Source organism: Epinephelus moara, chromosome 16 (assembly GCF_006386435.1).
Source record: "Epinephelus moara isolate mb chromosome 16, YSFRI_EMoa_1.0, whole genome shotgun sequence".
Lineage (NCBI taxonomy): Eukaryota > Metazoa > Chordata > Actinopteri > Perciformes > Serranidae > Epinephelus > Epinephelus moara.
Genome location: NC_065521.1, coordinates 12,542,326 through 12,570,211, shown reverse-complemented (window position 1 = coordinate 12,570,211; position 27,886 = coordinate 12,542,326). Strand labels below are relative to the sequence as shown.

Sequence of the window (27,886 nt, the reverse complement as noted above, 5' to 3'; positions counted from 1 at the left end):
TGAAAAGTAACTTATAAAATAATCCCTTGAGCTATTCAATACATTCGGGGTTTTGCCGCCACAGTATACTTGGTCTGATATGACCAGTAGCTTATGGTGGCTAATGTAAGATGATGTTAGCAAACTTTACATTGTTATGTAACTGATAGACAGTTTAATCACTAAACTTGTGCTAGTGTTACACTACATTTTAGCATTAGGCTAACCCTTTTCCTGTAACTACAACTTGTGGCCACAGCAGTGCCCGTTCAGCAGTTACTCAGTATAAGAGCTGTAGAAGGTAACATTTATAAAAATAAATTCTCGTCATATTTGCTGAAACTGTCACTACATCCACACAGTTGTAAATGAGACAGATAGTCTGTGAAAAAAATCATGGTCCTCCTCCTCGTAGTGCTGCTAATGGCATTTGCTTAAATCTACCATGGCTGAAGGAAAACACCAGATCTTACTGTCAAACTAGGCAGCGCTGGTCAAACTTGAATCAAGGTTCTGCTATCATGTTGTTTATTTCTCGCCTTAAATGTTTTCAGAAGTGCATTTTAGTGCACTGTTTAGCTGTAAAAGGAGCAAGTTGGTCCGGCCGTTGGGCGATACTTTGTTTTGGCTCGACTCAGAGTCACAAACTTTCTTATTTTACAGCTAAACAGTACACTAAAATGCTTATGAAAACTGCGTTAACGACTCCTCAGCTCTGATTGGTTGTTTTCGTTCACATGCAGTAATACCAGAAGCACAACAAGGAGGCAGAGGAACATGATTTTTTTCACAGGTTATCTGTCTCATGTACTACTGTGTGGATGTAGTGACCAGTTTCGGGAAATATGACAGATTTTTTTTTTATAAAAGTTACTAATTACAGGTTTAAGAATGATTTTGTTTTTCAATCTCATCATAATTCGTGTCTTTCTCTCTATATTTTGTCTGCATTTCCCAGGTTGTGAAGGTCGTGGGAAGCAACATCTCCCACAAACTCCGTCTCTCCCGAGTCAAGCCGTCCGATGAGGGCACCTACGAATGTCGTGTCATCGACTTCAGCGATGACGCAGGTGCCCGCCACCACCGTGTCAGAGCCTACCTGCAGGTGGTGCCAGAGAGCGACATAATTGACAGCAACCACAATGACAACTTTGAGGCCCTGGACGATACCAAGGGAGGAGTGGCATTCGTCGACGGGGGCGACATGGAGTCACACGGTGGCACCAAAGAGCACGCTCACGGCCATCACCAGAATCACGGGCACCACCAGGAGCACGGCAAGCGGCCTTCATCGCCGGCCCACCATGGCCACAGCCACAGCGGCAGCAGTCAGCAACACAAGGCAGGCAGAGAGCTGAGGAAGAGGGACGTGGACAGTAACCACAGCCACAATGACTGCACCAACGAGCCGAGCTGTACGCTGTAGATGTCGCCTTACGACACCTGAGTGATAGATTACACAAGGATTGCATAACATGATGTGTGTCACAGCATAAAAAGCTATTCTTCCCACACAGTGCAAGCGTGTGCACAAATCCAGAATCCCTAGAAATGTACAGTGTGGCTTGTTCAGAGCACAGCGCTGCAAACTGTGCTGGGGAATGTAGCTTTTTCTTGCTGTGCATGGGTCTGGGTTGGACTGCTCACTGTCTGTAAAGCCTGGCTTCACGTCATTCAGCGAGGGGGGCTGATGTGTAGATCTAAGCAGCTCCACTGTTTCTGGTCTCAGCACCGACAAAAAAAAAAAAAAAAGACTTGTCTTACTATTAACCCATGCTCTGTTCCACTCTTGTACTTTAGATACTGTAAATGACACAACCCTGCTTTCAGGCTCATACTTCTTCCACTGCCTTACTCTCTCATTTGATACACCCTCAGAAACAAAAGGGTAATATTATACCTTTTGTAACTGGGTCTATGCCCGGTAAAAGAAATGTTCCTTTTATTCTGAGAGTGCACTGAATGAAACTAAACCGTCAGTAATTTTCCCCTGGAAATCTAGTCGAGTCTGATTCCTCAGCTTTTTACTTAGAGCACTAGCTTCTTTGCATTTTTTTGTGTGTTCATATAATGCACATGAATATGGTGCAAAATCTGTATGCACCTGAAATTCAGCAATTTATTCTGTGTTTACTCACAGGGGGGAAAGAAACATGCTTTCTTCAGCAGAAACTCATCAAGGTCCCAAAGCAGCAGCGCTCATCAAGGACAGATACGGCCTCAATTCATTTGAGTTGGAGGAAATACTGCGGGAAGTCTGAGATTTCTTCCCCATTTGTGCGGAGTTCAAACAAAGCACACCACAGGCTTTATTTTCCCCCACAGCACTTTTGAGCTTATGAATTTGCAGCCCAACAAAAAAGATGTGATTTTTGTTCACCCCCTTGTGCTGCAGGTTTAATCCATTCATGGCTGTTCAGGCTGAGAGGAATCAATCGTGTTGTTCCATGTGGACCCCACCTGTTTGGAAAGCCATGAAAAGACTCAAATCTGTGCCACTAAATTAAAAATCTGACTTGGTGTGCCTCTAAATCCACTCTGTGACTAGAAATCAATGGAAGAAATGTGATCTTGGTGATACTTTTTTTGGAAGAGCAGTGCTGTATCCCGGCTTCGTTCCCTTATTCTGATGCTCCAGCCCAGTGCTCATCAATCATTTAAAAAGCCTCAATCCTCTCCACTACAAGCCTCTAATCCACTCTGTATATATGACTGTATAATATTAAATAAAGTGAGTGCATGTTCAGTAATTTTCTTAAAAACTTTTTCAACCAACCATACACAAAGACAGTGTGTTAGTTAAGGATATTTTGTCATTTATTTATTTGGTTCATTTAAAAAAAAAAATGTCCATTCAGTTCAGATTTTTTTTCTTCTACTTTATAAGTCCTGTCTAATAGTTTTTCAAAGCAGTTTTCCGTTGCTTTACCGCTCTCCAGAAGTGCTGTACAGACAGATGAATGACATATTCTCTTCATAGCTGCTCAGAAAGGGGTTTCCCTTATGTATCTTAGTACTTAAAGCAGTGTTTCTTAAACTACTGTACTGTATGTGCAGGGCCGCACACATGAGTGTTACCGTGTTTTAAATGAGCTTGAACGTGGGATTCATTTCGTGCAGTTTGGGACTTTGGTCTGAAAAGATCTGAGAGGCCATTTTACTTCTGCCAATTGATAATCTCTTTGCTTAGATGCTCGTGTGAAGCGCAGGACAGTGCTTTACTCTGAAGGGATCAAATGGGGCAAAGTGAATGTGGGTGACACGCTGGATGAAGCCTCGAGCAGTGAGGGCGAGAAGTAAGAGAGAAGTGTTGTTAGTGAAACCCTGAAATTGGCTGTTCATACCGCCTCAAAATAGAGTCTGTGTCTCAAGGCCATGCAGGGCTTTATTTCTCTGCTGTAGGGGAACGTTGTTGGCAGTCCCTGCAGAGAGGGAGGGAGCTTTAGTGAACAGAGGAGTGATCAATTGGATGTTTTTTTTTTCAATGAGTAACTTTGATTTGATGTTTTGTAAAAAAGAGATCACTGTTAAAAAAAGAGGGAAAATGTACATTTCTTCTAGAATGTTTGGTCTCACACTAAGTGTATGGCTTTATCAAATGAAATAAATTGTATATGAAACAACAGTGAATCTATGGTCATTTTCTCATTCATTTAGAGACGTAAAAAAGATAGAAGTCACAACAAGCTTAGATTTCATTTCAACCCACCCGGACAGTCGCTATGCATTTATATCTAAAGGGTTATTGTGGGTGTTTGTTTAGTTCTACGTCAGCTGTGGTTTAGCTTTTGGCCCCCGCTCTGTGCGAGTGTCTATCCGTGTGCATTAAGGAGAAACGATATTAGGCAGTTGCCTGTGTGTAATAGGTGCTGCCAAAGCCCCACTCCCATTGCTGCTGATGACTAATGGTGCTATTGTCAGCACTGGCAGCAGGATAAATAGCAACAGCACAGCATGAGATAAAGAGGCACTGTGCCGCGCTCGCTAGCGTTAAGCCAGGCCAGCTAAATACAAAACACGTGGCGATCTTGTTTCACACTAGAAGGCTCATACATTCATTATGGAGCGATGAGGTGGAGAGGCTCCGGGTTCTCTCATCGCTGAGGTGATGTGATAATGGAGGGGGCTTCCTGTTTCCTTCATTTGAACATCCCAAGCACCCTGTAGGGCTCTGAGTGATAACAGGTACAATGATAGATTGGCCACTATCCCTGTCATGAGGCGTTCAATTCCCCCATAGTTACACAACCTGGTGCACCCTGTACCCTTCAAGCTGACTCATCTTCTGCTGACTGCATATGTGATGTGGGTGGCAGGATAACTCAAAGAGAGTTCCTCCTTCCTTTGTAAAGCCAAACCTCTAATCAATCAATCAATCATTCAAATTATTAGAACTGTCCATTGTCCATCAGTGGAGTATTTGCTCAATCATATAGTTTCCATTTAAAATCACAACTTTTAATTTTGAAAAAATATTGTATGTCTGCTTGTGTTTGGAAACACTGAACATTTAAGAATGTTGTCTTTTGTTAAATGACAAAAAAAAAGGATTTGTAGAGAATACTCCTTAAAGTAAGATGTTTTTGCATCCTCCTGGAAACTTGGTATTGTATCTGCAATAGCAGCAAACAATGTAAAATGATGCCCAGCCTTACTAAACATTTCTTATAAAAAGTATATTTTAAAAATATACAATGCAGGATTTTCCTAAACAATAGACTCATACAGAAGTAATCTCTCTAATCACTACTATGAGCCACTAGAAGTGTGTGGCGGTAGACTTATCTGCAGAGACTCTGCCCTCTGCCTGTTTTTTCTAATTATGCCTCCACACTGGCGATAGCCATGGCATTATGTTTTTGGGTTGTTTGTGCGTCCCATTCTTGTGAACATCATATCCCGAGAATGCCTCACGAAAATGTCTTCAGATTTTGCACAAACATCCACTTTGATTCAAGGATGAACTAGAGAGATTTTGGTGGTCAAAGGTAAAGGTCACTGTTTTTTGAACACGGTATCTCAAGAACAACTTGGGGGAATTTCTTTAAATTTGGCACAAACTTTCACTTGGACTCAAAAATGAACTGTTTAATTTTTAGTGGTCAAAGTTCAAAGTTGCTGTGGCCTTGTGTCCGTCTCATTCTTGTGAAAGTAATACCTCAAGAAGGCCTGAAGGAGCCTATCCCAGCTGGCACTGGGCGAGAGGTGGGGTACACCATTGGGCGAGAGGCGGGTACACCCTGGACAGGTCACCCAACTATCGCAGGGCTGACACATAGAGACAGACAACTATTCACATTCACATTCACACCTATGGCCAAGTTAGAGTCACCAACTAACCTGCATGTCTTTGGACTGTGGGAGGAAGCCGAAGTGCTGGGAGAAAAGAAAAGAAAGAAAACATGAAAAAAGAAAACATGCAAACTCTGCAGAGAAGGGCTCCCCCACCCTGGGTTCGAACCCCCAACCCCAGGTTCAAACCAGGAACCATCTTGCTGTGAGGTGACAATGCTAACGACTGCCCCACTGTGCTGCTGCAAATCATTTTTATTAAGAGGCTTACGTGTAGATGGACATCTTTAGAGAAGTCTCTAAGCAAGACGAAAAGATGGATGGTGCAGGCTCTAGTACCTCGTAGTACCCAGCACATCTGGGTTAGGTGTTTTGTTTGGGACAAGACTGGTGGTCAGCGATACCCCATGAGCAGACTGAAAACAACAATAAATTTGTAATACTAGCAAGTATTCTCTGTGTATTCAAAGCCAGATATAGCTTATTTCCCTGTGCCACAGAGCTCCATTGTTGTCCATAACTTGGAGAAACACAAACCACACTGTTGCACTGGCCAACATGTTCCTTGAAATGTTCATCACAGTGACCACGGGCTCTCAATCCAACATTCATGGTGTATGCTGCCATAAATTCTCAGTGACAAACCAAATCCAGGGCTGAAAATAGTCCACAGTTTGCATAAAAATATCACATTGCCCGGCTGTTTTATATATTTTTCCGTTTTAAAATAGTAGATTACATATCCATAAATGTGACCTGTTGTTAAATATTTACCAGTGGGCATGGGATTAAAAAAATCGCAGGACCAGAGATACCATCTTTTTATTTTACACAGTCTTCCTCATTGTCAAAACCTGGTGCCTGTGGGTACATCACCCACAATGCAACACAACTGCTGAGATTCTGGTGTGTTATGCTAGGAGCGGCTAATTTAGCTTCAAGCCCCTAAACATAGGCAGAGATGAGGAGTGGGCCACATAGCCACAACTGATGCTGACTCAAGTGACATCAGTTGAGGTCATGTATTATACTTCACACAGCTTCCTCTGGAGCCACAGAAGGCTCTATGCAGCTTTATTTAAATATGCAGTCACACATTCCAACATCTGTGGACAGTCTTTGGTGTGTAAAATCGGTAGTTCCCCATTAAAGACTTAAAAGCAAAAAGACTATCAACCTGGCATGACATTTGAGCTTTCTCATACTTCCATACTGACTTTGAGGCTCAACACAAGTGCAGAATGTTTGACACCTCATGAAGAATGTTTTAAGGTCACAATTAAATCTCTTTATCTGAGTCACCAACGGCCACATTAATCTGTATAAAAGCCCCATGTGTTCAGGACTACTCTGACACTAAAGGTTGAGTAATTCAGCCCAGCAAAGTAGTGCCAAGTATGAATACGGTATTTCTTAAGAAAATGAAGAAACAAAAGGAATAGCAAACGTAACATTTGCATACAGTATATGTCAGTGCCTTCACATGAAATAAAAAACATCCGCACTGTGACTGCATGTCTCCCAATGCAAAAGACCTGTCAGAAGTGGTGCTACATCTGCAGCAGCAGCGAGATGCTTCATTGACATTTTCCCTTTGTACCTCGCTGCTTATCAGAGCTGTGTAGGGCGGGAAGGTTATCACAACCGTATCTGATGGCTGCTTTTTGGCACAATTGTCAGATTTTCCTTTCAGTGAACTGACTTGTTGGAGTCAGCGGTTCAATAAGCCGTCCACGTGAGAGACGAGTCAATCACATCAATTTCAGCTCATTAGCCGACTGGCTGGTTGACTGTCTCTGCAACCGAGCCAAACTCCTCTCTCAGCAGCTTCAGAACGTTGTCTGAGTACTCGTCTCTGGGTCGGCCCATCCCGTTCAGCTGCACAGGCTGGAGGTCGGGGTGGGATGGGATGTAGGAGGACGGGCAGTGCAGCTCATTCAGAGTAAACCAGAAGGCATCCGGATCTACCTGGATTAAGTGATGGAAAACGCTGTGGAGAGGAGTACATGGGAAGAGGATTAGCTCTGGGCTATATTTTGCTATGGTGCATCACATCTATGGTATGGAAAAACACCTTCTTTTAATCCAGAGTGACAGATTGAGCAAAACATAGCACGTTCACTGATCTTAGTGCGCAGTCCTGCAGTTTGACTATAAACTCATTCACTCAGCTTCATCTTTTTCCGTCATTATTACCTCCACCATGTACAGTACTTTAAGGCCAAGGTATAAAATCAAAGCTAGTTCTTAGACATGCTATCAGACCACGTTGGAAGCTCATAGTGTTTATGGTTGTTCCGAAACACTTTAAATACACATACTTTGATACAATCTCTCCTGGAGGACAATCATATCGTTGCATCTTTGTTCACACACAAAGTGACAGAAATAGTTGTAACAAATTAAGACAGAGCGCTAGAGAGAGAAGTTCAAACCCTGGCTGCTCTCTCACCTCCGCACGGCTGACCTATTTTACTATGAAAAGTGTGAATATCGGATCATCTGTTTCGTATCGAACGCAGCCTCCTTAATCTGATGTTGGAAAGGTGTGGAGGGAGAGAGTTGCAAAGGTTTATGACCATCCCTCAAACAATTCTGATGGAGTATACTGGCTGCTGAAGTATACTTAATAATGTTTTTTAAAGCTCTTTTGCAGATTACAACAGGTTCAAGTTTACCAACCAGGGCCCCATGTCCCAAAAACATCTCAAGGCAAAAATGATAGTAAAATCCAATTTAAGAACCAAAGCTCCGTAACATGACACACTGATACCCCTTTTGCACCAACTTGGCTGTGGTTCTTGGATGAGTTCTGTTTAGGATTCTAGAAATTTTGGTGTTGTCTACGTGTTGTGTTGCATGATGTGCAATGGAAGTAAACTGCAGCACCAAAATGGCTGGTTATATTCATAACCTGCAAGCTTTTATTACATATATTTGTTTTTATATATTTAAAAAAAATGCATGGACCAAATGAAGCTCAGTGTAAGTTCAACCAGGAAGACTTAATGCTATCCATTTCCTCTATCCCACTCCCACCACGTCCTCCAATCAGCTAACTTGGGCGTTCCCTCTCCCGGTTATCTCCTTCAGCCATTCATGTTGCTTCTGCCAAACTTTAAATCTGTTCTCCTCGCTGCACTTGTCATCTGTCATTTTAGGCGGGATCGGCGCACCCTCCTCCACCCCATTCAACTCTAGTCACCTTATCCAGAGCCAAGGACGAGCTCATCTCTTTACCACCCTCCTGGAATATGTCATCACGATGGGGTCTAATCACCAAAGACTCTTCACATTTCTCATACTTATGAGCACATGTAAATAAATATTCTTTTCTCTCGGAATGAGCCTCTCCTGATTGAACTATTAATGAGACCACTGCACGCTCTTTTGTTCCCCTACGATTTCTCACTTGACTTCTCCATTTTTGCCTTCTTGTTCCTCTCTTTCCAGCCTATAGAATATGACATGATGTTGTCATGGTTCACATTTAAGATTAATAAAAAAACTTCCAGCCAAAAAACTTTTCAGCTTCCGAACCAATTTATTTTTGGTCGAAATGCTCTGACCAGATCAATTGGGCTCAAGAACCGTAACGGAACAGCTTCCATGTTGGTGGAAAAGGGGTTTTAGAAATAATGGCCTTTTTTCTTTTTATTTATGGTGCATATGTTGTTTCCCACCGGCTTGTGGGTCTATTTATGGAAATGATGACAGAATGACATCCTCAATTGATGACCTACATATTCATTAAACGTACAGCCACTGCTTTCTTTTAGGTTAAATATGAGCTGCCTTGAGCAGCAGGCAAATGAATCAGTTTACTTTCTTAAATTGACTTCCACCCAGTAACATGAATTATAAAGGGCAGCCAGCTGTAGACCGGTGACTGTAGATTTAACAAGAGGAAGAAATCAAAGTAAAAACATCAGACAGTTAAAAAAGATGTACAAAGAAATCATTTTTGCAGGTACAGAAATGAGGAAGGTGAATGTAAAGCATGCTAAGGGTGATATTGTTATTATTGGTTTCCTTTTTCTTTTTTTGGGTAGTATTGTTGATTACATGTGTATGTACATGTGAAGAGCATGAACAGAGTGGTTTAGTTGTAAGGGTTGGGCGCTGGGGAGGCAAACTGGTTTATGGGATTGATTGTGTACTGATGAGTTAGAACAGAACAGGGGTAGGATGAGACAAGCAGTTTGCTTCTAAATACTCTTTGGACAAGAAATATTAATGTATGTTGCACAATGTAAATCTGTTATACATGTTGGCTGTTTTTTTCTACATCTACATAGTATTTAATATTTTTTTTTAAATGATCATAATTAAGTATTCAATTAAATTCAAAACTTTGTTTTCATAGTGAACGATTCCAAGTATATAGATATATAGTATATTTTTTTGTGTGAATGTATGCATTTTTAATGTGTACCACAGCTAACAAACAGTTAAATATAAAGTTACTTTAAAGAGTGTTTAGCATAATATTATTATTTGACAACAATGTTGATAATCATTTAATAATTTCATAAGAATAAGTGCTGCAAGGGGATGAATATTGTTGAGTGTTGAACTGTCAGACAGATCAAGTGATTTGAAGTCTTCACCTTGGGCTTTAGAGAAATTGTAATCTTTCAATATTTTCTGACATTTACAGACCAAATGCTCAATGTATTAATTGGGAAAATAATTGGAAGATTAATTGATAATAAAACAAATAATTAGTTGCAGCAGCACCCTAACAGACTTGACGCAGTGACGGTGAGCACTTCAAACATGCCACAGTATGACTGAGGGCCAAACAGGGACTAGACCACAAGTCTGAAGGTTTGACATTTGGATTCAGCCTGAGGGGCACAGCACATGCGTGATGGACGCAGTACACATTCATGCTGCGGGTCTGTTTGGATATTCTGCTGATTGATAGTTGGTGGCTGTACTGCAGAAAACACATACAAATAAACAATGTGGGATCTGAAAGATTTTGAAAACATAATCTTTTATTCCTTCCTCATTAAATAGAGGGTGCATGTTCAATCTGTCTCAATGATACACACAATATGTTTTGGTTAGAAATACTTTTGTTTTGTTTTTCCCTTTAACATGTAAGCAGCATTAAAGCAATACTAAAGATGGACTGGTTAAGGTGAAGCTCATTTTGACTACCTAATATACGGTTGGGTAATTTAATGTATGACAAAACAACAGAATATGTCATTATTAATATGTCAAATCTTAATCAGCTAAGTAACTACAGCAGCCAAATACATGTACTGAGGTACTGAGGTGTATTGGTGTTGTGAAAAATATCAATTTATCTATATATATTGATCCTGAATATCTGAAATGTTTCAATACTCATTTTTCGCAGTACTGATACACGAGTACAAGTTGTGCTGCGCTCTCTCTTGTTAATGTTTACCACAGTCATTCTGCTGTTCTCTGCTACTAAACAAGAATTCATTGTTGTTATCTTACAGACTTAACTTTATGCCCTAAACTAAAATTTTCCCCATGGTTTTTAAAATGGTATCGAATATCAGTATTTTCAAGGTACTGTATTAAAGTGAAGTAATACAATATACTGTATAGCATACGATGGAAGGACCTGGATAAGGGCTCACCTCAAGCTGGCTTCCTGCAGTCTGATTGGTTGTCTGCAGCTCAGGTAGGGCAGGCAGGCTTCACATACAGCATCAAGGTCAGCCTCACCTGAGAAAACCAAACAGAGGACCCTTAAACAAGAGATTTTTTTGCATAATATCAATATGATGTCATAACATCGTATCAAAGATGAAGAACTTTAGTCATCAAAAGAAAAATATATTCTTATCAGAAAACAAATGGCCAATATCTATATCAACTTTATATATCACTTCCTAAAATCCACATGATCAGGAACTCAAGATGTAATCACAGCTCCCAGTGTATAGCATGACTTGGTAAGATGGTAGATTGGAAAGGGAGGAGGAAGAGGAAGAGAAGAAGATGAAAGAGGAGGGGTAAAAAGAAATAGATCATGCCTGGACTTTACCCTTTCTAACTCCTAATGAGCTCAGAGAAACTGCTGAGATGGCTGAGGAAAAATTTCACAGCAGGCTGTTTCCACATCTCTGGATTTCACACATCCACTCCTCTCCCTTTGAGGAGTGGATGTGTGTGAAAATTGCTACCTTTCCCTCTATCCTTCCCTTCATCTTTTTCCTCACTTCCTGCAGTTTTATATACATTGACCCACCTGCCTTCTCTCTCTCCCTCTCCTCCCCTTCTTTATCTGTACCTTTCATAACATTGCCAGCTCCTGCTCCCTCCATCTACTTGACTCCTTTCCACTCTTTCATCTCCTCTCCCTATCTCTTGCACTCTCTCTCTCTCCATCGTTCCCAGCAGACATTTAGCGATTCCCTAAGCTGCAAACTGGGCTGCCTTTCAAGCCTCATTTCAAAACATGTCTCTCTCCCTCTCTGCTTACTCTATTTGCCAATTCAACCCACACTCGGCTTGAACCAGGCCTGCTCGCTGTGTGTCAAGAATAAAAGCAGCAGTGCACATTTCAGAGTTAAATGGGATTATTTAGCAACCGCTTTTATCCCTTTTCTTCCTCCCTTTCTGGTGCTGCACTCATAGCCTGTAGTCTTTTGTGGAATCAAGGTGCTTGGGGGGGAGCAGAGAAGTGAGAAATACTAAAGAGGAGAGGGCCAGGTGCTGTTAAGATTTTGTGGTAAATGAATATCGGGGTGAAATTGGAGCTGAAGCTAGAACTGCGGCTGAAATGTATTATTTGCTTCAGTCAATCTGTGTTTCTGTCTTTCTCTCTCTGTGACTGAGGCTTGGTAATTGGCTTGCTGCAGGCGTCCCAGAGGTAAGCTGTAGCCAAATCGGTATTCACATGAGTAAGGCTGCAGCCACTGACTGTTTCTCTCCTGCTCTTTCACATTTTCCTCCATCTCCAACTCCAAGTCTCTCCCATTCTGATATGGAGGAGGACAGCGTCAAGTGCCACTAAGAAAAAAACATGCACAATGGTCTTAAAAGAATTGACTAGAACCTATCCTCTGATATGGCAGTAAAGACACATTTTTTAATTGCAATGGATGGAGGTTGCTTTTCCACTAGCCTATATAAGGCCGTACTGTACTAGGAAAAATCTTTATGTACAATACACCAGGTCAATATGCCAAAATCACCAAATGCAGTTCCAAGAGTAGTAGAAAAATATCTCAATGATCCTTTTCCATTTTTTCCATTTTGGCTACAGTTAACTCCTGCTATCATCATCATCATCATCATCATCATCATGTCGAGTGTACTTATTAATCCCCAATGGGAAATATTTAAGCATAAACTGTCTTTAACACAACAGCCGGTGAGCAGCCTGTTCAGATAAAGCTGGAAATGTTGGGATCTACGTCCTCTTCTTTCAAAACATCACAGAATAGAAAGTGTTGGTATTCCCAAGTGTTACGTGTGTAGTTTACTGTGCAGAAATTTTGGGAACAAAAGACCTGCACAGGCATTAGACCAGGCCCCCAGGAAGTGTGCGAGCTTTGAGGCAAATTTTTTTTATAGTGGCCAATCAGTTTAGTTACACCATCAAGTGCTGCCCTGTGGCCTAGAAAACCTTTTTCCCCATTTACTTACATGGCAAAAGAGATGTTTTTAAATCAGTGGATACATTTTTTTTTAGCTTCATATCCCTGCGAAATGACTCGTTTCACATTGGGATTTAATCCATTTGGTGTGACATCATTTGCAAAGTCTAGAAGAGCCGCACGATAAAATCATTTTATCCCTATTCAAGTTAGCGGTGGCTAAATCAGGAGTAGCTGACTCCGTTGCCGGAAGTCTCTTGTACGCCTGCTATATGGGCCACACAATGCGGAAGCACAGCCGATCATCCAGGCAATTTCATATGCCTCCGTTGAAGTTTTCTGTCTTCACGGGCCATTGAGCATCTTTCATAGGAATGAACAGGGTCCCACCCCTAATGGTGTATCCTGTTCTCTTTATACATCCATGCATTAAATTGAGGTAGAAATGCTGCCCTGACCTGAGAGTTGAAGACCAAGCCCGACTTTTATTGCCACATTTAAGTTTGTTTGTTATTTTAGTTACCGGTATTCAGGGGTGGACTGGCCATCTGGCATACCGGGCATCATCCCGGTGGGCCGTTGACCCAATGTGGGCCAGTACGGTCCGCTACGTTTTTTTTTTTTTAAATTATTATTTTGACATGGCCTATTAGACAGCCTATCTGGGCCGTTTCAAGTTTTTTTTTTTTCTAAACTCCCTCCAATTGGGCCCGCCAGCCACTCATCATTGGCTACAGAGGGCTAGCACCGCAGCGTGTTGCCAGCGGCCATCAACACATATTATTGGTCTATTGTTTATCATGGTCAATCAATCATGGGCTGACAGGCTCAGAGAGCCCTGACAGTGCTGTCAATCACTACACGAGCCAGGGTGGGGCGGGACCTCATAGGCTGTTCGCTAACTTAGCTTGCTATGCTACTAGCCCAGTACTAAAAAGACAACGAAAATGGACAGGAAGAAAAAACGCCCAGGTGGCGCTGAGAAACAGAGGACTAAAAAGCTAAAATCTCTTGAGGTGGAGGCTGCTAAGTGTGCAAAATTTACGGACCTATTTGGGGCCGTTGTTACCACCCCAGCAGCAGCAGGTGCTGCACCGGGAGATGAGCGAGGGGGGCCGGGTCAGACTCAGCAGCGGGAGCCAGTGGTGATCTTGTCCGTGACCGATGATGAGCGAGTGGAGGCAGACATGGTAAGTAACGTTAGCCTGGGGCTGGCTAGGCTTAACAGAGCTGCCAACTCTCACGCATTGACCGTGAGACTCAAGCAACTGACACTTTTCACACGCTCTCACGCCACATGTCCATTTTCTCACGCAGTGAAAACTAAATTCATAACTGATAACGTCGTGGCGTGAAAAGAGGATACTGACAGTGCACGGACAGACAAGACAGAGCAGCAAAACGCAGCAGCAGCACCGTGTTATTCAGGTCATCAGGGGGAAAGCAGGAAATATACAGATATCTATTATATTGTAATTTATTCCCATGCATGCTGCTCTGAGTAATCTCAGTCAGCATCTCTTCCTCTCCTCTCATGCCGTGCGCACACAGGCAGGAGCGAGTGAGTTACTATGGTTACGGGAATGCTCTGTGTCTCTGTCGCTTTCTCAGGATTCCCAATAATAGGTTTTTAGGTTGGCATGCCTATGTGTAGCGGTAGCCAGCAGGTACAGTGCAGTGCGTAAAACCTCACTCCCCGACACATTAAGATGCGCACTAGCGACAGACACTCGGGGCCATGGATTTTAGTCTGGATTATGTATGTAACTACCTCAATGCTGAAATCTACAATTTTACATTTTTGGTTAACATTATACATGGTTGCTCTGTCTTGTCTTAATCCAATAGGTTAGGTGGTGTAGAAATCCAGGAAAATTGTTTTAAATTACATGTTTTTTGAACAAATCTCACTCCAAGCTGAAGTCAAAAGTTGGCAGCCCTGAGGCTATATTTTTGAGACATGTCCAAAACAAAGTAAAAAACGTTTTTACATTGAATGTGAATGTGTTACCTTCATTGACAAAGTCAAGCAGTCATTTCGTCATGCAATGCTTTACCTGCAAAGTGGCCCATGAAGCTTTCTGAGAGCAGAGTGTAGTATTTAGTCTGTTCTTACTCTTTTTAATGGAGAAAATACATTTACAACCATTTAGTAAAGTATCCAATTACATAAAACAGGAGAAAAACAGGAACTGTTTTGGATGTAAAGACTAAAGCATTAGTTTTGCCTGATGATTTTGAATTATTAAGGGTCAAATACCTAAAAAGTATAATAGCTGCACAGAAAATGTTTATAAATGTATACATATTTTGATCTGGAGTACAAGACGAGGAGAGATAGGATAGGAAAGGACGGTTATTGTCAGAAATTGTCCAATTTGAGGCTTCAGTAAAAGTGCTCAGGCTATTTTACAGCTCTCAAATATTATATTTTTTCTCAGTTGTTTTGGTGCATTTCTCTGATCGGAATTAAAAGTCTCATAACTGTTAGTTCAACCTCCACAACACTGAGTCATTTGTGCAAATCATAGCAGCAGTTTCTCATTCCTTCTAACAAATTGCAAATGCTTTTGCACATGCATCAGTTGCTTTCATACAATTCTCTGCTGTTTTATAACATCATTTGTTTATGTCATGTCAGTCAAAATGAACTATACTTATGAATGCTGAATAGTCATTCCCTATAAAACTAATAGTCCTCATTTAGTTGCTTGAGTCATTACATACAAACATGTTCAACTAGTTGTCAAAATCTGTCAAGCAAATTTTATACATTTCTTTATCACTTTTTTTCCAGACAATGTCGCCTAAATTGAACAATTCCAATGGACTATAATATTGTTTGTGCACAGCTCTAGCCAAAGTGTCAGTGTCTTGTACTCAGTTACCTCATTAAATGCAGTAATGTGTAACTTTTACTGTAGTTTTCAAATGGCTGTGCAAATAGTGCTGTCTTGAGCATTTTCAGGTAGTGTCACAAAGATCTGACTTTTTTGCATTGGAAAACACTTAGAGAGTAAAGTGTCATATTGAAAACATGACAAAGCCATTTTACTATCTTGTTCATAAACGATGGTGTCAGGACTTTTTTTATGACAAGCACACTTTCATTGACATGAATACTTGCTTGCTGCAGGTTATCAACATGGTTTTGCAGTTTGTACTAATTGTTTTGAGAAATGCACTAACTGTTGTGCAAATGTTAATAGTGATGTGAGAAATGCTCCAAAGCCACTGAGAAAAACTGTTAAAAAAAAACAACAACATTGGGTAGAATTGGACCCTGAGCACTATACAAGGCTTAATTATAGCTTTTATCTATAGTTTAAGGTGGCATGCTGTTTTGGCTGCGTAGACTTCCTCTTTAACTCTCTGCCCAGATTTGTGGACTTCTATGTGGTGTCCGCTGATAATGTAGTGGGCTGGTCTGGTCAGAAAATGCCAGGGCTGAATTTTTGTCCCAGTCCACCCCTGCCGGTATTGTCCTTTTTTCATATAAATTCATAATAATAAATAAATCTGTTACAGCAGTGATATTAATAGCATTCCTTTTTTCAGCCCTTTTAGACAGTAATCCAACTTCCAGCTTTGACAGCATTACAGTTTAGGTTCCAGTTCTTCTAGCAGTATCTTTCAGCTCATAGCTTCTTTACGTAATGCACCAACCAGTCAACAGGAGCTCACAGTGTTGGCTGGATTTTCAAAATAAAAGCCTCCAGATGGCAACAGGAGTTTACCGGAGGGGCTGGACAAGGTTGGATTTTCAAAATAAAATAAATCAAATGTTCAATAGTTGCAATGAATCAAAAAATAATCTTCAAATCTTTGATCTACCCTACAATTTACTACTTTGAAATTTTATCATTCTCCATAGTTTTATCTACAGATTTCGTGTATGCTTTACACAAGTCACAGAGAAATTATACATTTTTCATACATTTTTCTATCAACTTTTTCTGCATATTGTAAGCTACAGAAACCATTAAAATATCAAAATATTATGCTCTTAAAGGACATTTCTGCTGGTAATCAACTTTTTTCAACATTTTATACTGTTACTAAGAGCAAACCTTCCTCTTTTAGCCCTTTCAGTAATCAAGTTTAACGTCCAGCTTTGACGGTATTACAGTTTAGCCTCCAACATTTCTAGCAATGCATTTTAGCGATTAGCTTCTTGAGGTAATGCAGTTCAGCTTCCAACTCTGCTAGTTTGACATTTCAATTTCCAGATTTTCAGTAGTGCAGTACAATGCATTTGGGCTTTAAGATTACAGTTTTTCCCAGCACTGATTTGCAATTTCAGCTGCCAGCATTCACATGCGTTTTCTGCAGGAAATGCATTTTCAAGTTAGGGTTCATTGCTCCATACTTTTGGTGGCAGTAACAGGCACAACACAACGTGACACAGTGGGAGGTAACTGCATTGACAGAGCCACGCCCTCTAGCTGACAACTCTGTCAGGTCAATCCACTATATTTTTGGTTTAGAAGTTACTGTAAGAGAACACCGAGGTACAGGTAAGACTAGCAAAACCACAGTATAAGGTTAAAACCCACAGCTACAGTGTAGGATTTACTGTTTGAATCCACAATCATATTTTTCTGCTTTTATCTCTTTGTTTTACACTCTGGGGAGAAATATATCTTATTGTATGTGACTCACGATGGTTTAAGAAAAGCTACTGAAGTAAATACATTTTGCCTCTCAGAAAAAGAAAACATTTTTTCAGGCATGACTGTTTTTATTCTGAATTTGTTTGCAATACTGTGTTAATATCAAAGCGAGAGCCCAGTATGGCATATCAAACCAAACTGTGAGTTGAATGTATCATTACACCGCTAATGGTGTAGCTGTGGCTGCTTGCTAGGTTTATTTTTTCTCTCTTGTGGGAACCTGGGAGGGGAAAAACAGACAAACAAGGGTATCAACACCAACACCCAGAGCTGCTACTCTCACCAAGTGACAGAGACTGAAGGGATGTTGAATGAGAGTGGAATAAACTTGGAAAGGAGGTGAACCTAATGGGTAACTATATGTATATGTATATGTATCATGACTATATGTACTCTTGGTGGTGGAAGCACTAAAACACCACATTCAGGTGGGTTTGCTGGGAGTGCATTTCTTCCCAAGTTCTTTCTTTGTAATGAACACTATCTAGGCTGTAAAACAGATATATCCTTTTGGCTCTCACTTCTCATAGTAGGCTTGTGGAAACATTTTGATATTGTCATTAAGTAAAAACAATCCAAAGGAACCCAATGAATAGCATAAGGTGAGTAAGTGTTGTTTTAAAATACATTGCAGAATGGAATATAATGTTTATATCATAATCACTGCTCAGCAGCAAAGTAAAAAAGTGTGCTGAAGCCTCTGGACACTGCTGAGCTGTCTTGGTTGACACGCCTCTTCAACGTTGCATGGAGGACAGGGACAGTGCCTGCCAAATGGCAGACTGGGGTGATGGTTCCCATTTTAAAAAAGGGGGGGATGATGGGTGTGCTCAAATTACAGGGGTATCACACTATTCAACTTTCCTTGGAAAGATTATTCCAGGATGCTGTAATGGAGGCACCAACTGACTGTCAAACCTCAGATCCAGGAGGAACAATGCAGATTATGTCCTGGTCGTGCATTAATGGACCAGCACATTACCCTTACGGGGTGACTAGGGGGTCATGGAAGTTTGCCCATTAAGTCTACATGTGTTTTGTGGACTTAGAGAAGGCTTATGACTCTGTCCCTTGGGGAGCCCTCTGGTGGATATTGGAGCGTTGCTATGAGGCATACAATCCTTATATAATCAGAGTGAGAGCTGAGTCCAAATTGCCAGCAGAAAGTCAAACACGTTTGCAGTGGGTGTTGGACTCCCTTGTCGTCTATTCTGTTTGTGATTTTTTCAGGTGGAGGAGAGTGTCTGATTTGGGAACCTCAGAATTGCTTCCCTGTTCTTTGCAGATGATGTGGCTCTGTTGGCTTCAACAGATCATGGCCTTAAACATGCACTGGGGTGATTTACAATCATTTGTGAAGCAGATGGGATGAGAGTCAGCCCCTCCGAGGTGAATTACTCTGGGTTGGGAATACAGTTCTGTCCCAAGGACAAGGGTTCAAGTATCTCTGGGTCTTGTTCAAGAGTGAGGGTAATATGGAACATGAGACTGATGGGCGGATTGTTGCAGTAATGTATGACAGTTGTACCAAACTACTAAAGGGAAAGCTGAGCCAAAAGGCAAAATAAAGAAGCTCAGACATCTGGACGCAGCTCGGAGAAGAGCTCCTGCTCCTTTGAGCCAGTTGAGGTGATTCTGGCATCCAGGCAAAGTTCCTTTGTTTATATTATCTCTGTAAAGCTACATGCTGCCCTGAAGTAACTAACGGAAGTTTCTACAGTAAAGAGACACTAACATTAGGCCAGCACCATGGTCTGTATTCAGTAATTAATACATGAAGTACCTTAGGGGCTGCTAGAAGGGAAAAAGGGGACACGTAGGGGACAGTGCAGTGCAGAAGCAATGTGTACAGACAGCCATGTCATCTTTGGTCTGTACGTCTTCCTTTTTCCAGAGAAAAGAGGCCTCAAATTGCATCGTATTGCCTTGCATAAAATGTTAACCGGGTGAATATAGGATCAGTCAAATTGGTAGGAGATCCATTGTAGACCTAGAACACGCTGGTAAGATTCTATGCTTCATCTGGCTTGGAAGCTGGAAACACTGCTGGACAGGAGGATTTCTGAAATACTTATCTTAGCCTGCCGCTACCAAGAACATGCCGTGGATAAGTGGCCAGTAAATGGATAGATGGATGGATGCTTTAATTGTTAGATTTTTTTGGCCACTTGAGGGCAGCTGAACAAGCTGAAAACCCAACAGCTGGCATATCATCATAACATTTTAGTGCAGAACATGCTTATTTATACATTGGGCAGACACAAAACAACATCACCATTCTTTTGTTGTGTCTGGGCACCTAAAAAAAAACTTTAGCTTTGTTCCCCACTAACACCTGGGGTAAATATGTGTCTCTTTAGCTGCTAAATGCTACTGCTGGGCAAATAGCATGCAGTGGCCTTATTGGAGATTTTTTTCTCCTGAAAGCAGCTGCCTGTTACAACTGAAAACTAGGTTGTTGAGAGCCTAATTTGTGAGTCTGAAAACCAAAACAGTGGGCTAAAGGAAGCTAAAAGCTCCAAGGGGCTGAGGGGAACTGCAGAGTTTGATGATACATTTTCTGTGGGTTCATCACTACGAGTGACATATTTCTCATTATACATAGTCATTTAATCTATTAATACTATTAAAAAAATACTGATTAGTGCAGGATTAATTGCCATTCCTGTACAATTCACCTAAAATAAGGCATACCCAAAGTAAATTGACAACTATGCTTGTTCCATTTTTAGTACATGTACATGCATTGTCTCTTTGAAAGCTAAGACTGAAGTAAAAATCAGTGTAAGCTCTACTGTCATTGAGTTTTGTAAGTTTAAACACACTGAAATAGAAGTTTTTTTAAAGCTTCTTAATATTTTCATTAAAAAAGCTGGAACTCACTAGCTACAACACAAGAGGGTCATAGTAGATAACAATATTACAAAAAATAAATATTTTCACGTTTTTCTAAGGTTTTGTCCAAGCGCTTTACAGAAAAGAGGGTAATACAATGTACTGTATGTGTGAATATGAGTGATAAACAATCAATGGACCGAAATGTCTATTTAGCCGCCTACAGCCGCCCTTCCTTTCAACTAAGGCTTTCTTGGATATTGTAGGCTATTGAGAGGACGTGGACGCTCCTATTGGCTCATGTCAGATGTCAATAAAAAGGTCAGGGTTCAGCCACCATTTTTGTGCCTTGCTATCGGCAATATGTACATGCAAACTGGAGATATTATGGACAATATGTGGAGATATTAGAACATTTGAAGTGATCCAACAAAAGTCCATGGATATTTATGGATGTAATAATGTGTCTGGACTAAATATTCCACTTAATTTGGATTGTCTGAAGCTTTGCTAATGTATGAGGACCATTTTCATTGGAATATTATTGATGGGTGGATTATGATAGGGCCTCACGGGTGAGTTACAAAAGTTGTTTGTTTGATGGTTGTCTGATGGAAGCGTATATTGTATCTGCTGTGGTGGTTGTATCTTGATTCATCAATTTAATTGCAAGGATTGTAGCTTTTTAAAGATATTTCATATAAGTAATACAAACACAGCAGTTGTTCACATATCATGATGATTTAATTCATCATATGAAGGCCTGCAGGCTGGCCATCATATGGCTAAGAGTCAAACACTTGGAACATTCACATTTTCTGTTCAATGTTTTGAATTTGTAGAATAAGTACAATAAATAAATACCTGTCCCAACCCTGGTATGTGTAATGGTTAGACAATTTTGAAGGCAAGTGTATATACTTTAACTTAAATTAAGATTCTTTATTTGTTTCATATTTGTACCTGTACCAAAGAGGAACGTGCTGCTTGATGTGACCTCATCATCAGTCAAACAGTGTACAGTATGTCACATTTTCTCTATTATTGGAGACGGGTACAGATGGCTTCTCTGCTGGCACACTTGATGGCTCTTGTCACCTTTTCTCCGCACCTCACTTAAAAGCTCAAGAAGTGAAAGCACTGACGCTGACTGAAGAGCACTGTGTGGTGAGTGTTTGGAGTGCAAAAGCTTACAGCCGCCAATTTTGCCTGCCCAGGTGAGCATTTATTTCAGAGATTGTCTTCTGTCACCAATACCAGTGTATAACACCAAATATCACCTCTACTGCTGCTGGGTCATCTTCTTGTTAAACCAGCCCTGTTCACAGCAGTTGAATCCAAACCACAGACCATCCCCTATACTGAACATGACAAGGACAATACAACATAACGAACATGTTTTACACACTGATATGCAGTTTGTGTCTTGTGTACATGAACTCAAAGTGCGTTTATCAAATATTTTCTACCAAAACAATATTAAACAATATATTTGGGGACTATTGCCAAACGCACAGTGTCTGTCTGACTGTATTTCTATATACAGGTCTCTCAGGTTCTCACACATCTTTCCTGCTGCAGTAAGAGACTGCCTACCACAGTTAAGAGTAAACAAGGTCATCTTGTGACGACAACAGTTCAGAATATGCTTAACATAACAAACAGTAGACAGAACATACACCCATAAGCTGCTGTTTGCACTTTGAATCAAATTTCTTTCAAAATCTAGGATTCTTCACGCCTTTGCCGTCATGTCCAATCTGAAATTCTTCGAGCACTGCAGTGCTGTCATCGCTAACTCAACTGTTAGCCTGGGGAGCACTGCAGACAGCCCTGCCACCTTTGTGACACATGGTGTCACCTGCTGCTAACTTTTCATCTGCCAGTGATATGCTTCAGCAGGAGGGTGGAACATGTGTGAGGGTTCAAGCAACTTTCATACCACACTGTGCAGATGACCCGACTTAAAGTACCACTAAACAAAATCAAATACCAGGTCTCTGAAGTGGTGGACAGAAACTTAACATCTATGCCACTCCCTCAAATCATAAAATCTGATTCTTACTCAGACTTTTGCTTTCTTTTTTTTTTATTTGAAAGAATTTGAGCCTTTTTAACTTAAAAAACAAAAATAATGAGCCCAATAAATCAAAACCTCAATATACTGAACCACTTCATGCATACTTTATGTCCTTGGAAAGTAGAAGTGATTACAATTACTTCTTAATGAATGAGAAGGATTTTTATCACTGATTGCAACCAACACTTTTTACTGTAGGTGATGAGCATGTTTTTTTCATTATGTAGTTTGAAAAAAAACCCCACTCAAACCTGCATGCAAAAGTAAAGACACCAAAATAGAGATGAAAAGAAGTCCCTCAGTGCATAAAGATGCTCTTAGCTCCACTATAAGTACTCTGTTTCCTCTTGAGTATTCAGCAGTGTCGGAAAATTGGAGCAACCTGAACCCAGTGCGCCTGTGACAGGGACGTCACTGCCTAATGAACATAATGATTGATGAAAAATTAGACAAGCAGCTAATTATATCATTGGTAACACACTGGCACTGAGCCCCCGGGCCACTGTGGATGAACATTGTCGGATATGATGCTGAAGCTATGCCAAGCACAAAATAAACAACTGTAAAAAATTTTTTACGTTTTCAAGTTAAATAATTAAATGTCTTCTTTTCCTGTAGCTTTTGCATTTGCTGATTGCTGCGCAGATTTAACGGCATTTCTTGCTTGATTGTGGTGAAATGGAGCTTGAGGGAGAACAGTTGCTTGCGGCAGTTATCGTAAGTGCAACTAAGGATTCGGCAGCATCCCATTGGGTTAGTTGGCTATGGTCTGTATGCTCAAAGTTGGCTTAAAAATATGTTGAATTCAAGCACTGCCACGGTCCTTTTTAGTCATCAAATTCCACTGAGTATAGTGTGACTTTCTGTATGAGTGGAAATGGCTTGTATAATTATGCACACTGTAATGGATAGGATAAGCTGGGACGTGGGCTGTGCTATCAGCAAAGGACAATAAATAAAACAATAAAGATTAAGCAAGAAAATGGAAACTCTGAAAGAGTGCTGAATGCAATGAAATCATTGCCTTGTCCCGAATACTGACACACACCAAAAATAAACTATGATAACTATATTACATATAATAGGGTCGATAAATAGGTGGACTGCATCTTAAGTTATCCCAATCAAATTTTCAAGATGCAACACTGAATCATGTCTTCAGTTCTTCATAGTAAAACAGAGCAGGGACATTGAGATACACTAACTCCTGCTGTGGTGCTCCTGCCTGGTTTTCACTGTTATACAAGACTGCCATCTGGAGGTTAAACAAGTCACCATGTTCAGTGTGTGCTTTTGCGAGGAGCATCTTTGACAAAGTCTTGGAAATGCAGTGACTACTAGCTGGATGCAGAAGAACTTTGACCTCCATCCATTTCAATATAAAGTCAACAAAACTAAGGTTACATTTTAAGGGAATAACCCGTAGATAAAACAACAAATACTTGGGGCTTTAGGGGGAGTTTAAATCTGTAACTACTTCTTCACAAACCACGGCCAGGTGCAGTGACTGTGAACAGTGCTTCAAAGTCTTTCAATGAAATGAGGTTGCCAGGTTTGGTAGGGCTGAGCCTGCACAGAGAGCCAAACAAAAACCTGTGACTGTTAAGAATATAGTTCAAGAATATAGTTCACACCTAACCCCCCTTATGATCTCAAACTGTCATCTTTATACCTCTTTCTGCAAAAACAAGATAACTGCTTTAGATGTGTTGGTGCTTTAGGCAATTTCACTTTGGGCAGATTTGGGCAACTTGTTTCCCCCGATCTAGTCCATATGCTTGGCTAATCATATCCTGACTGCAGCTTGATGCACAAACACAAAATTAGCATCAATTTTCCCCATTTTATTCTCAGAGAGACAACAAATAGGTGTTTGCAAAAATGTTTAACTGCTCCTTTAACACAGAAATACAAAAATTAACTTCCTTTATATAGTGTTTTTTTTAATAATGCTGCTATCATCAGGAGATGTGCATGGACTTTAAATGCATGTAGATTAATGTCTTTCTGTCTGTTTCTTGTTAATTGCTTGACTTTAAGCACAATTTTAAGGTTTTCATCAGCGCTCTCATTATACAACACACTTAGGTAAACATTACATATTACGCATTGTGTGATAGCTTCAGTATGTTCTTTTTTAGGTGTCAGCAGTGTTGGGTAAGGGTTACTTTAAAAGTAATCAAAGTATTTTACTGTGTTACTTGTTTTTAAAGTAACCAGTTACTTTACTGCGTTACTCCCTGAGTAAAGTAACTCAATTACTTTAAAAGTACTTCCAACGTTACTCCCTGAGAAAAGTAACTCAAGCACTTTTAAAGTACTTTTGAGTATTCTACATTTCCTATTGGGCAATGGACCACAGGGCGCTAAGCCTACATTTTTTTGTCTCCAAAATTAAAGTTATGGACCACTTGCCCTTCACTGAGATCCAATTCTCCCATCACAGCCGTCACTTTGACCAGTAGAAACACAGAACGATCTGCTGCCGTAGACAACTGTATGACAACAACACCCCAGCGTTTTTAATATTTCCTCTAGGGATGTTACCACACAGAGTAAAAGGGGGAAATGATGGTGTGAAACAGCAGAGGCACTTTGTCAACCCGCTGAGTTAACGTTACTGTCATTAGCATCAAGCTAGCAAACAATGGTACATCCTCACGGTCGGACATAAAGTAATAACATTAACAAATAGTAATAGTAAAAGTAATAAAAATAAGACAAGAATAACCCGATGACATCACACACATCATGAAAGACGACCAGGGATAATTGGTGAGTACCATCGTGTAGTGTGTCATGTCTGTCGGCCAAGTCACGGCATGATTTTATGACTCCACAATCGTGTAATGTGACATAGTGACTTTCAGAAAAGTCGTGTAGCGTGTACCAGGCATAATGCAAATCCTCCTGAGTCTGAAATATGTCTGTCAGCGAGTCCTCCTCCACCTTTTTTTAGACTTCACCGTAGACAATGGCAGCATTTCTTCTACCACGTAGCGAGCCACAAGCTTCATGACTTCTTTCAGACTGATAGGTTTAACATTATCTCCGTTATTAGAACCAAAAGACAGTCGTTGCTGTTTCGGAGCTGAAGGACCAGCGTTCTAAAAGTAACAGAAGTAACTGATGGCTTGTTTGAAAATGTACTTAAGTATTTGATTACTCAAACAGTAAACTTATGCGTTAGGTTACTTGTTACTGCAAAAAGTAATCAAAGTACTCTAACACGTTACTTTGTAACGCGTTATACCCAACTCTGCCCATCAGCACGTTCCTGAGTGGTGTAAAACATGGTCTTTAAATAAACCACAAAATTAATTTTAAAGATTAAAAATGAATTTAAATTCTGGAACTGCACACTAAATTCTTTAAAACTGCACATTGTTAGTTTTAGTTAACATAAAACCCATGTCCAAAGTCAACCAGGTCAGCTTGAACATACACCATTTTTGCTCTATTAATGCCATTCATCTACACCTTTTGTTTGACCCCTGCAAATGCAGAACTTCTTTTGAATGTGCTATCTCAGAAGACTGTTAGACAAGTAGTCTGAATTCAGATCTACAAAGTTACACTCCCCTTAGCTGCCTCCCTCAGCTCTTTCTTTCTCTGCTGTCTCTCTCCTGCATGTAGCCTGCAGCCTATATGTTAGCCAGCTAGCTACTTGGCGAAGATTGATTCATGTCATAGGATACTATAAGGCAATATAGCGCTGTATATGAAGATTCGTATTCACAGGGCATCCAACTGGTCAAACTATTTGTTGTTCATTTCTACAAATTAAAGAGACTCACCCACCAGCGCGCTCAACCGTCACCACCACAACAACAACAGTGTCACATGACAGGAGTCATAGGGCGCATTTTGTGATGTTTCCTTTTTTCTCTTCCAATTTGGTCTACATCTAATAACAAAGGGCTACTCACATTTTGCTTTCACAACAGCAAAAATAAAAGTTGTTTTTTTCCATCAGAAGGGCTGCACAGCCAAAGAGGGCAAATGGGCTGTTGCTTAGGTGATTTAAGCATGTACCTCAACACATCCCTAGATCATACGATGTACAATCACACAGGACAACCCTGTATATTGTATCTTAGGAAACCTGTTTGTTTGTGTGTTTCAATTCTCTTACCCAGGTCCAGCCTCTGGCACAGTGAGCCCAGTCCCTGCAGCACAGCCAGCTGCAGTTTGTAGGCCAGGGTGTGTGTGTAAACGGGTCCAGCCTTGGCGCTAACCGGTGCCTGCCGTGCCAGCGAGGAGCTCAGCTTGGGCAGTACCTCTTTAGATACCCTCCTCCTCAGGAAGTCACCACATGTTTCACCCAGCGTACACAGCACCTGGCAGAGAGACTCAGCATGTAAAGTCTGTACGCAGCAAGTCGTTAAAATGTAATAAAACGTCCCTGAAGTGTGTCCTTCATTAAAGCATCTGACAAATGACACCGTTTTATCCCCAGGATGAGCCACAGTATTTATAAAACCTGGACCAAACCCAAAAGCTGCCACATTGCTGGTGGCCACAGCACAGTTTGACAGCAGCAGTGATGAGCAACTAAATGACAATTTACAAACCACTTCTATCTGATTTTGTCAATTCATCAGGGAAAATATGGAAAAAAAAAAAAGAACCAAAGATAGTCCAACTAAAGACAGGTTTGACAAGCAGACTAATGCACAGTGACAGTAGATCAATTGACACCTGTACTTTGAGAATTGATCACAAACAAAGTGTGATCTTCAGTCATCAGGGAAAAAAGGTAGAGGGCCATTTTCATCCTCTGATTCTCTGAAATAGCTTGAATAGTCAGCTCTGAGAAGACAATTCACAACACAATGATACTCCCTTCTTGTTAGTTTACAGCTGGAGTGCAAAATGTTTGTCTCCCCCCTCTGGCAGTGAGAGTAATTACACAAACAGTGTTGACATGCGCTGATGTCCTATGCCTGCAACTAAGCTCGCCACACCTCCCCTGCACCCCGGAGCGCTCTCTTCAAGTCTGTTTTTTCCATTTTAAGCCTTCCTCTGAATGCCAATTTCTTATCTTTTTCAATCAATCAATCTATCAATCAATTTATTTGTCACATGAAATAATAAAACATGATTAAAGTGAAATGGAGCAACCATTGCAGAAACTTTTCTTGGACACATCTTGGGATTTTCAACATATCTTCTGCCTTTTGCTCCGTCACTATCAGTTCTCCACCCTTCCTGCCCTTCCCTTAACAAGGGCTTTGATGTAAAGGACTCTCCCTTATATGTAAAAGTCCCACACTCCATATTTAAAAAGGCTCTATGTGAAATTTAGAGCATCGGTATTCTAGATATGGTTCTCTCCAACGTTGCTTTGTGACGATGCCATCCCGATATCAGTGGTAACCGCTGTGCGCGAACTTTCAAGTGGCTGGACCAGCTTACCACAACAAACCACA

General features: G+C 40.7%; 2 protein-coding genes across 4 annotated transcripts in view; one reads left to right on the top strand and one right to left on the bottom strand.

The window, feature by feature from the left end:
• The window catches only part of LOC126402436 (V-set and transmembrane domain-containing protein 2-like protein), a 72,072-nt gene extending 67,655 nt beyond the window's left edge, over positions 1 to 4,417 (top strand). The window contains exon 4 of the mRNA XM_050064419.1: positions 938 to 4,417. Within this exon, the coding sequence (XP_049920376.1) occupies positions 938 to 1,405 (468 nt within the window). The 3' untranslated portion in view covers positions 1,406 to 4,417. The remainder of the gene's footprint in view (positions 1 to 937) is intronic.
• A 1,091-nt stretch (positions 4,418 to 5,508) lies between these two features.
• The window catches only part of tti1 (TELO2 interacting protein 1), a 35,578-nt gene continuing 13,200 nt past the window's right edge, over positions 5,509 to 27,886 (bottom strand). For all 3 annotated transcript variants that reach the window (XM_050065383.1, XM_050065386.1, XM_050065384.1), the window contains exons 12-14: positions 26,590 to 26,794; positions 10,899 to 10,986; positions 5,509 to 7,261 (exon numbers count right to left, since the gene is read on the bottom strand). In XM_050065383.1, coding sequence (XP_049921340.1) covers positions 7,042 to 7,261; positions 10,899 to 10,986; positions 26,590 to 26,794 — 513 coding nt within the window. In that variant the 3' untranslated portion in view covers positions 5,509 to 7,041. The remainder of the gene's footprint in view (positions 7,262 to 10,898; positions 10,987 to 26,589; positions 26,795 to 27,886) is intronic.